Source organism: Plodia interpunctella, chromosome 1 (genome assembly GCF_027563975.2).
Source record: "Plodia interpunctella isolate USDA-ARS_2022_Savannah chromosome 1, ilPloInte3.2, whole genome shotgun sequence".
In the NCBI taxonomy this organism is placed as follows: Eukaryota; Metazoa; Arthropoda; class Insecta; order Lepidoptera; family Pyralidae; genus Plodia; species Plodia interpunctella.
In genome coordinates, this window is record NC_071294.1 from 9,086,253 (window position 1) to 9,097,025 (window position 10,773).

Below are 10,773 nucleotides of genomic sequence, written 5' to 3' on the forward strand. Positions count from 1 at the left end.
TAAAAAATAAATCCATAGGAAAAATGGGAAAGCCTTTGTTATTATATTATAAGGGCCTGTCATTGACAAAATGTTTTTTTATAATTGAGACAAATAAATGATATAATAAAAGTAGGGAAAGATAGCACGGTGAACAATTATAATTTTGAGGAAGATCAGATGCCCAGCTCACGCATATATTTAACTGCATGAAAAGGAATTAATATTGGGGAATATAACATCAAGCTATTCATTTCAACATGAAAAAATTTAACTGAACGACGGACGCCTGCCGCCCTCCCCGTATGAAAACAATACACGGCCTGTGAATAAAATTAAAAATATTACAATTTTCCTAATTTCACATAAAGGGTCGCCTCGGTCTCCGAAGGGCAAACCTTTGTTGAAACCCTTTTAAAATTATCTAAAAATACAAGACTACGCGAATGAAAGGCGCAATTATGTGGAGTATAATTTGAGCTATAGATTGTTACTTTTTACGTCTTTACGTTACTCAATTTTTTACTCCCATACATCCACTTAATCGAAGAACATTTTGGTCGTCTGTCTGTTATTGTACCTATTAAACGAATCTTCTTGTTTTCTTACGAACGATCAGTTTACCCCTTTAGATTTAAAAAAAAATCTGTTCTACTAAACAGTATGTTTCATCCCTTATCCCATTTCACTTAGAATCGAACATCTTGTCTGTGATGTCGTCGTACCTATGCCACAGAACTACACAACGAGTAAGTACATGAGTACTCCTCGTGCTCAGTAAAGTATTTGTAGGAAAAAATAACATTGCATTGTTTATGAAATTAAAGGTATCGGAGGTGAACGTACTCGTACTGTAAACGTAGATGAAAATCGCAATATCCGAGTACGCTGAATTTGAAACAAATGCTATTCGTATCTGGAACTGTCAGTAGAACATCAACATTTTTTCACTTCATTTACTCGTAAAGTTCATAATTAAGCGTGGAGGTGACATAAAATATAATATAATATAATAGGTTTCATGCTAAAAGAGTAAAATCTACGTCTTACACTACAATAAAAAATAAATAAAATGACATGAAGACAGGAAGTTTTTATGTTTTTATTATTAATTTATTTGTTACAATTGCCTTCTTTCTAACTAGTCAAATCAGATACGTTTTTCTAATGTCAAAACAAAATTTAATATGGAACTTGTATGTATAACAGTAATTTAAAGTGACGTCACGAATTTTAAATTGCCATGTGGCACGAGTAATCGAGTCATGTGGCACGAATAATATGAATCTGGGACCTTTCGATCTACTGGCGTCCGCTGTCTTTACGCCGTTTACGCCACCACCTCTTCAATGAGTGATAGTTGATATAATCATAACGAAAATATATAAGCAGGCTGAATAAATGACGGCTTTATAAATAGTTTGACAAAATTAGTCATTACGTTAGTTAAGTAAATCTAGAAGTACACCTTACCAGTTTTCGTTAAATTATCTCTGTGACATCACACCAATATATATATATGGAATAACGTTTTCTTTTAGCCAAATTACATAGCAAAATAAACATGGACATATCCAGTGTCAGTGAGGATAGCGATGAACTGGGAGATTGGATTGGACTGCCTGGCTAGCCTAACTTTATTAGCCGGATCTAGATAATGGGTGACAGGCTATTTTTGTTTGGGCTATAAATTCGTTTGGAGGTAAACAGATTTGTTGCAAATACGTTAGTATGTATCAAAATATTGCAGAACATTTTAAATCTTATTTTCAAATACAATGGATTAAGTCCGCCCTTGTACATCTACTATCTTTTTCTTGTATTCATTTTAATTGATATACTCATTTTCGTACAATAAAGTTATTACAAACAATCAAACTTTTATCTGAGTTACAAAATAATAAATAATATCAGGTAATGTTGCAGAAAGTAATGATTTAAAATAAGATATAAAAAATGTTTATTCTCTGACCCCAAGAAGTAGATTACACGGTCAACGTCCGATCTTATTTTGTCTTGATAAACTGGTATTAATTATCGCTAAGTATGTCTCCATGCAAAAACAAAGAAAATTATAGCAAGCTAACAAATCAAATCAATTTATCAATTGAAATAGAACATCCGGCCTATCTTGCCATTTTGTATTAAGTATTATAACAAATGGTAATATAGACGTAATAAAAATCAAACAAACGTTGAGAGAAAAGCTCTCTGTCCCATTTCTTTTCGATAAAGATACATCTAAAGATATTATCTTTAGACGTATTAGAAATACACGAATGTATATATCCCTATAGAATAAACTATAGACATTGTTATAATATAATTTTAAACTTTATACAATGTTTCAATGGTCAGTTTTGTATAAACAATATAAAAATATCAGCAACACAACTGTAAGTTATTCTCCCAAATCGATGCATTGTGTAAAATTTATCACCTGAACTGGATATTTTCTTCCCTCCTTTTATGGTATTCCCTTGGGATCCCTATAAAACTTATAAAGTTTTTAAATATTGTTAAATCTACTTAGTGGATACCCCTTTGCCACATGCCACAGAGACATGTGACTCCTCCATTACTTTTTAAGCAAGGTGTCATATCCGAGCGTCATCACCACTCACTACGATCCTTAGTGCGTATTTACTTAATTATGCATTTTAAACTATAACGAATACCATTATGCTTATTACATTTCTAGCAAAGAAAATATAGCAATAATAAATGTTAAAATAGCATATACCATTGTTTAATGTCAAAGCCTTGTAATGTTAAAATGTAAAGACTGCTATTGTATGTGACCTTGTATGGACTATCTGCACTGCGAAATTTCATTCTATTATAACACATGGATACATTAGGTACAGCAGCAAATTCTATTAATTAAAAATTCGCGCGGTATGAAAATCAGTGTTTTGCTTCGAATTGGCCACGGGATCATACAACTACGAATGACTCCATATAAAAAAATAATGCAATTTGCGGATTTATTTTTGGGATATATTCCACCGTACGGATATGTCCTTAATCATAAGCTTCAAAGATATCAGGAGGCATCCTGACCCGAGCCACCCTGCAGCAGACTTGGTCTTTCTCATGGTAATTGCATGTCTCCGACGAATCATCAATGATCTTTTTCCATTGGCATGCGTCCGATTCTATACAAATCCCTTTTCCTTTTCCGCAAGTGTGTACTATCAGCTCTGAAAAAAAAATGCCAAAAGTATTAAATCACGTAGTCGAAATGCAAACTCCGTAGGTATTAATATTATAAATGCGAAAGTCTTACACGGTAAATAGCTGGGAAGCGATTTGGATGAAATTTTTGGCAGATCGATGTTAAAAATAGGCTAACGCCGGCAGAGTTGCAGGCAATAGCTAGTGTAAAAATATTATTGTAAAACACTTAGGTAAATGATATAATTTAGACTTGAAATATTTTTCGGTATCTTTGTCTAAAGAAAACATAATTGACACATGTAATTATGTCAAACGATAAGATATATATATTAATTCAGTTCTATCAGTCTACCTACATATATTCCGAAGTTAAAATATAACCTTCGAATCTTTTAGCAGGGTCTAGTACATACTCGTACTGCATACCTAAAAATAACATAATTATAATTTAGAATTACAGAGTCCAATCGTGAATCGTAAGTTTCGACAACTATTTAAGTCATTCTAAGTTAGGATTGCGGAGCTGCGGTCGGGGCAGTTCTACTCCAACTGCAGTCCGGTTCAAATCCGACAACTATCTGATTCAGCGTAAGCGGGGCCTTTAACTTACAAAGAGAATTTCCAACATGACTTACGATACTAACCACATAGTTCTTTTGAAAATTTCTCACATTATTACATTGAAAGAGGGAGAGGCTTTGCCTAGTACTGAAATTTAAATTGCTATTAAATAAAATTATTACAGTGATAATATCACTAACTAGATTTTAGTCATACACATCTACGTGTCTACATAATTTAGATCAATTGGAAAAAATAATTTTGAACCTGCAAAATTATATCTGAATATAAAGTCGATGTATTTTAGGTAACTGTTCTAAATGCAAATAAAAATAAATGTTTCTTATTTATTTATAAATGTTACTTATTCAATAATAAAACATGAAAGTTACAACTGTGTTCTAATCGTATTGTTTGCTAGTTAGCATACTAGCTACTCAAGGCGGCATTAATAACACAATCTTATTTTTAAATTCACTTAGGTTGTTATATGAAATTTGTGCTATGCTGATAAGCATGCTATGCTGATGAGTATGTGCACCTGCCAAGCTAACATTAAATGGGTCGTTCTTCTTTTTAACCTACAATTTGAAAAAAAAATTGCATAGTTTTGAAAAAAAATATATATTGCATACACGTCTTCATATACATATATTTTATTAGACGACTTTCTACTCTATCAGAAAAAGTTATTGGCCGCGAAGATTACAGATTTTTGTAGGATTTTCATGACTTTTAAGAAAGAATCGACTCAAAAAGTTACACTTCCGTCACGAAATCTTTTATTTTATTCTATTAACTGCTCTTCGTTAAATAACTTTTACTTTTGTAAAACATAAATTAACCAAAATGAACTTTTAAAAAAGCATATTAATATTATATATTTGTATTTATAAATATATTTTATTGATTTTCAAATACCACTCTGTCACATTTACTGCTGATATAAAGTAAGTTTTTGTTGTAAATAAAATTTTAGTATTATTTACAAATAAATACGTATTGCACAGATGGCAATTTCATAAAATATTGTAAATAAAAAAACTCCAATGTTGCACTAGTTATAACTAAATATATATACGACCAAAACAATTTTCCTAACAGGAGACAACATTGTGACAGAGTAGTAACTTATGTGACGGAGTTGTTATTCTAGGGGATACCAAACTCTCTTTTGCAATAGTTTGCAATAAAATACATTTATTTTTATAGAATCATTTATTTTTATAAATCTTAATCAGTCTTCAACATTATCATATAATATAATAAGGTGAGATCAAACTTAAACAATTAATGAAATCACATTTGAGATGAGAGCTTCTTAGAGTCGTGAGAGCCTCTCAAAAGTAATTAGTAATTTGGTAAATTAAATGACTATCCACTCTAAACTAAATAAAAAATCCAGTCTAACTTGACAACAAATTTAAATTCGCAAAAAATAAAACATTCATCATAACAATAGCTTAATAATTAATCAGTCATTTTTCGAATACTGACAGTGGCTCTTCGAATTGGAAAAATTGTCTCTTCCCCTTTTTAATGATATTTGGAGCCGGTAAGACTTTAATCAAATCATCAAAAGGAACATCCGATATGTCATTCTCCACTAATTTAAACAGCCTTCCACTGTCATCAACTGATTTTAGGAACATTACCATGACTTCGCCTTCTTCATCGACAACACTTTTTGCTACTCCAGCGTAAGTGTACTGAATGTTCCGCGAGCTACGTACTTTAACCAATACATAAACTCCGTCTTTTATATTCATTGGATGAATATCTTCAGGCTGGAGCGTTTGATAAGAAGTACCACAGACGGCAGTTTGATCAGCTAGATCTTTTTTCGTTTTAAGCGTGGCTAAAGGTTGATCTTCATCGGATGATTCATCTGGGCCATATACAGTATCGAAAATACTTTTACGGGACATCCTAATTGTATTTGTAATATCTGCCAGCATCAAACCTTCCTTATAGTGAATTACAGCATCTTCTTTTTCATTAGATAAAAACTTGTCCACAGTATTTTGTTGTTCTTGGATTTCAGGCAGAGGTCGATAAGTTTTAGGAGCATGGCAAGAACAGAATTGATCACAAAAGCAGCTTAATACCCTATGATTTAAGATTCCACGATTTTCTGTGAACATTTGGTGGACCTGCATTGTTCCTTTTAGGGGCACAATGTTACTAGGAATCGTTGCTGCTACCTTTTCGATGTCTTCGCCTGTCACCATGAACAGTGTAATTTTGTTGGCATCTTTGAGCGCGGAAAAGAATTGGAACACATCTGCAATATCGTTTCCTCTAGCAACTATGGCATCAGCTTGCCGTTTGATTGTCCCTCCAATACCATCAGCAGCTCCTTTCCCATGCCCTGATTCAAAAAAGTTCCAGGATATTTTACGAAATCCGTATTCTTCGAAAAACCTATGTATCTCTTCCATCTACAGTAGGTGGCTTCACATAAAATGGCCTATGTTTAGTGAAGTAGCTGTAGTGGCATTTGAGGCCACTATTTTCTTTCAAGAACGTTTTATACAGGTTTTTCATGGAGTCCAATAAAAATCTTTTCTGTGCTTTCTTTTTTTTGTAAGTAACAGTTTCCTTCTTGCCAGCTGTAGCCCTCGTTACATCATCCCGCAAAAAGAACCGATGAATCTTTCGTACAAGATCAGTATGCTTTGGTAGAACGCTCTTGTATGTTAAAGGTCGGTCTACGCCTATTGCATCTCTTACTAATTCGATCTGCACTCGAGACTCTTTTACGATACGGGTTTGGAAAACCGATTGAATGAGGCGTTTTTCTCTTCGACTTTTGACAGTCTTGTATCGTTGTTTAATGGCATTAGATAGAACGTTGTACTTCTTTGTGTTCTGACTATTATTTTCCTCTTTTTTGCTGCTGTCTTTTTTTGATTTTCTCTGCAATCTTTTCTTATATTTTCGAATTTTTTTTCTGTAACTGTTTTATTTTTTCTTGAAACTTAACATTATCTCTGTATAACTTTGTTCTATCTCTTTTCATTTTTTTTCTTCCACTGGAACTGCGCATTGATACTTCAGAAAGAGTCGGTGTTGCACATGGAGTTACTCTTGGACATTCTGGTATTGGTGATGGAGCCGGTGTGTTCAAAAGTACCTCTTCAAGTATCTTTTTCTTCTCCCTTCTTTTTTTATTAGCTTCTTGCCATCTTCGCTTTTGAATTCGATGTTCTCGCTCGCTCGTATCAGCCACTAACTTTTTTCGAGCATGGTATCTTTCTAAATCTTTGCGCTTTACTTCAGCTACTTTCTCAGGGTCATTATTTCGTTTCGCGCGACAAATCCGTTGTCTTTCTGCTGCTGTTAATGGCTTTTGTTTCTTCATGATGTTATCTGGTAATAGAAAATAAGTAATTAGTATCTAAATGATAACAGAAGATTCCGTGGGAATAATTATTCTAATAACTACCAAAACGAATGAATCTTTTTTAGTATTTCTTGAATTAAGCATAAATATAACAAAAACAAAATTTATATTACCCCACCGTCACGTACTTACCACTCGGTCACAATAAATATGTGACAGAATTGTCGTGTGACGGAAGGGTAAATTTTTGTTAAAAAGTTGATAATATTTAAAAGTTAACATAGAATTTGATAATTTACATGTCGGGCATAAAATATTTTTTATTACGTAAGAGTAAACAACAAAAAGTAACAATGATCATTAGAATTTGAATCAATTACTTACGTAACGAAGCGGTAGCCGAATAAACACACGCGCGTCCTGACACTGCGTTTGGGCGACTGAGGCGCTGCCTTCTGTTTGCAGAGGGGAACACATACGGAGGAGGGGAAGGGGTAATATCCTTGGTTCGCATGCCACAAGGACGAGCGGCAACAGCGCGTATTTCGTTTGACAACCCACGTGACAGAATTTACCACGCAAAACATTAGGTAGAGGGAGACGAGTATTTGAAATTTTTTAATAATTTTATTGATAGTATTAAAAAATAACTATTACTGTTACACGATAGGTAATATATTAAAGAGATATAGGATATTTTTACATTTTGTGTCATAATATATTTTTTTCGTAATATTATAGATAACACGCACGCTCATGTAGCGGGAGACATAATGATTTTGTATGAATACATCTCAGTCACGCGGATTCACAACTCTGTAACTTACTTTTTACGGTGAAATTATTTAATTAATATGTTATTTAAATATGTGCGATCATTATATGTATAGTACAGTGTATGTCAAAATATAATTTTAAAAGAATATTGATAATTTACTTGTTTTTTTTTTTACTGTCTGGCGAAGACGCCTTTTTGTAGGTTAAAAAGAAGAACGACCCAAATATCTACCTAGCTAAAACTACTACTGATTCCAGATGGATAAAAACATGCATGACTATGGTCTGACAATCAGGGATGATGACGACTGTGCGAAGTGGTACGAAAAGGTAAGAAAGCCGGCTGAGAAGATATCGTGAAAACGCTCAGATGAGAGGGAAATATACTGGATAAAAACAAATGGATTAAGTTAATTACAATCGCTCTAGTGTGTGCATTAGCGTTTCGTAATTAGTAAAGTTAAAAACACGTCCTGGGAACTAGACTAGCTTTGTGTAATTAGCCAGCAGGCCAGCGCACGTCGGCTTTATGACCGATGTCAGTGTTTGCACGTTTAGCACACGGGAGCGAAATGAGAAATAAGTGACGCACTCTAGTTACTTTAGAATACAAACTTGCCATTATTATAGTACACTAGCAACTGGTCCCGGCTTCGCTCGGATGGACCAAAAATCGATAACAACCCATTCTCATATACATAACGATTTCATCTTAATCGGTCAAGTTTCGGAGGATTAATCATAACTATTAACATTACAAAACAAGATTAATCACGCACTATGCTGTCGGTCACATGTAAATAACCTGTGGTGTTAGCGATCCATTTGCAATAAATTGGTTAATGTGCTATAGACTTTATATGCATACAAATTTTATGTAGGTAAATGTAAAAGTACCTACCTACCTAAGTAACTATGTATGAATTAAATTAGGTAAATTAATGTCTTGCATTCACATTTTTGTTTTCATAAATTGGTTTTAATTTCTATTGCACAGTAAAACGTGGTATTACGAGAAGATTTTTTTTGATGGTTTTAAAAAACAAGGAAAAATACTTATTTTTCTAAGAATGATTTCCTGATCGATGACGGTAGGTAACAAATGTCGTGTTGTTGTTTAACAAATATACAACCACTTACTTCCTTGTTCGTCACTATTTTCTATTTCATGAAATATAGTCTGTAATCTTGAACACTGTATAGAAAATATTGCTAAACAAATGAACACAACTTCTAACCGGAACATGGCATCGTTATCAACAACAGGCACAATGGATTTCACGACACATAACAATCAAAATGGTAGAATAGGCTCTGAGTAAGACAAAAAGAAAACCACTTTTTCTTTTTATTGATCTCTATCAACATGCTTTTATTCACCGAAGAAAATATTCCATTCAATACATTCTGTTGTTTTATCTTATATGAACCTAGGGTATATTATGATATCTAAACTAAAATATTGTTTTCGCTCGTAAACTCGGCAGGTTTCAATTCAACCGCGTATCGGGTGAAAAATTCTGATTCCCGTCCTGGGTTGGAAAAGAGAGACAGTAAGTAATTAACTTCCTCTCTCTAGGGTTGAAATGAGTAAAATTTTCTAAATTTAAAAAATATATAATCTAATTAATCTTCGCAATTGTTAGGCTAAGATGACCATGATATAATTTAAAAATAAAATGTTGTGTTTTTATGTTCAAAAAATTGATATGTGTACGCAGACGATATTTCAGATCATGTGTAGGTACTGAGCTATTAAATTTTAATTGATGTCCGGGTTCGATTATCGCGCAACTCTAATTATTGTCTCTGATTAATATTGGAATTCCGTTTAATTCTGTAGCGTCGCATCCAACAATCCATTCCCGATACAAATTAATTACTAAATCATTCTGAACCTGAACGCGAAATTCGAAATATTTCTCGTTTTCATTTAGTGGATTTAAGCCCATTCGGCAAGTATTTTCGCCAATGTGTCAAAGAGATATATTATTTGTAATTATTGTACATTTGTCTGACTAACATATAAATATAATAATCTTGCCTTGGCCCGCGGCTCTGCCCGCAGGATTTTCCCACGGGAGCAGTTATTTTTATTTCAAGAAGATTGGTTGAGTAGATAAAGCGTGAAGAGGTCACAAACAAATTTAATTTCGCATTTATTATATTAGTTGGCATTTGGCATAGTTGAAATAAAAAAATCCAGTCCACTAACATCTGGCATTTCGTAAATCATGACTTTACTCTGTACTTTTTTTACTTCAAAATTTACTTACAGTGAAATTATTTATTTCGTTTAGGTATAGCACAGATTATTGTACACAATACTTCCCGTAGGTATAGTCAGTAGCACATAACCAACTACCATCTACCCAAAATCATTGTGAATTTCGCCGCTGTTACCGCAGTATGAAGGTTTTTGCAGGATAACTTGAAGTGCGGTCGACTGTATATTCACCTAACTTATTTCTGTTCCGTTCAACGCTTTACCACAAAAACAACACATCCTTTTTTTGCCACCCGAAACTTTGCCGTATAAAAATGTCATCGAATGGTCGACCGGATGCCATACAACGATATAAAATGTCCGACCCTGTTTCGAGCAAAGTTGGAATACAATTAAATTGGTGTTAGGTGAAATAAATATAGTGGAATTTGTTGTACCAAAAACAGGTTTTTCTCGGCCAACAACTATATCAGTTGGTTTTATATATATATATATAGTTACCAAAGCTAGTCAATATGTAAATAGCGAGCTTAATCCGCTTTTAGATTATCCTCAGCTTTAGATAATATGTACCTATGGTCTAAAACTTAGGTATGTGAAATTGTTGCTCTATTTTATTTTCCTACCAGAATTTTCTCTAATATTTAAAATAACAAAGTTCTTCAAGGATTAATTTTAGATCATCTAAAATGAGTTCAATAAA

General features: G+C 33.2%; 1 protein-coding gene and 1 long non-coding RNA gene across 2 annotated transcripts; both read right to left on the minus strand.

Moving 5' to 3' along the window:
* Nucleotides 1–1,061: 1,061 nt before the first annotated feature.
* LOC128669290 (uncharacterized) lies at nucleotides 1,062–10,110 on the minus strand. The gene is made up of 2 exons (XR_008404627.2): nucleotides 8,984–10,110; nucleotides 1,062–3,182 (listed from the first exon to the last, which is right to left on the minus strand). It is a non-coding gene; the product is annotated as an uncharacterized LOC128669290 (long non-coding RNA).
* Nucleotides 4,920–8,068, minus strand: LOC128669281 (uncharacterized). The gene is made up of 2 exons (XM_053744018.2): nucleotides 7,451–8,068; nucleotides 4,920–7,092 (listed from the first exon to the last, which is right to left on the minus strand). Exon 2 carries the CDS (start codon nucleotides 6,159–6,161, stop codon nucleotides 5,199–5,201), a length of 963 nt encoding a protein of 320 aa, XP_053599993.1. The 5' UTR covers nucleotides 6,162–7,092; nucleotides 7,451–8,068; the 3' UTR covers nucleotides 4,920–5,198.
* Nucleotides 10,111–10,773: the final 663 nt, after the last annotated feature.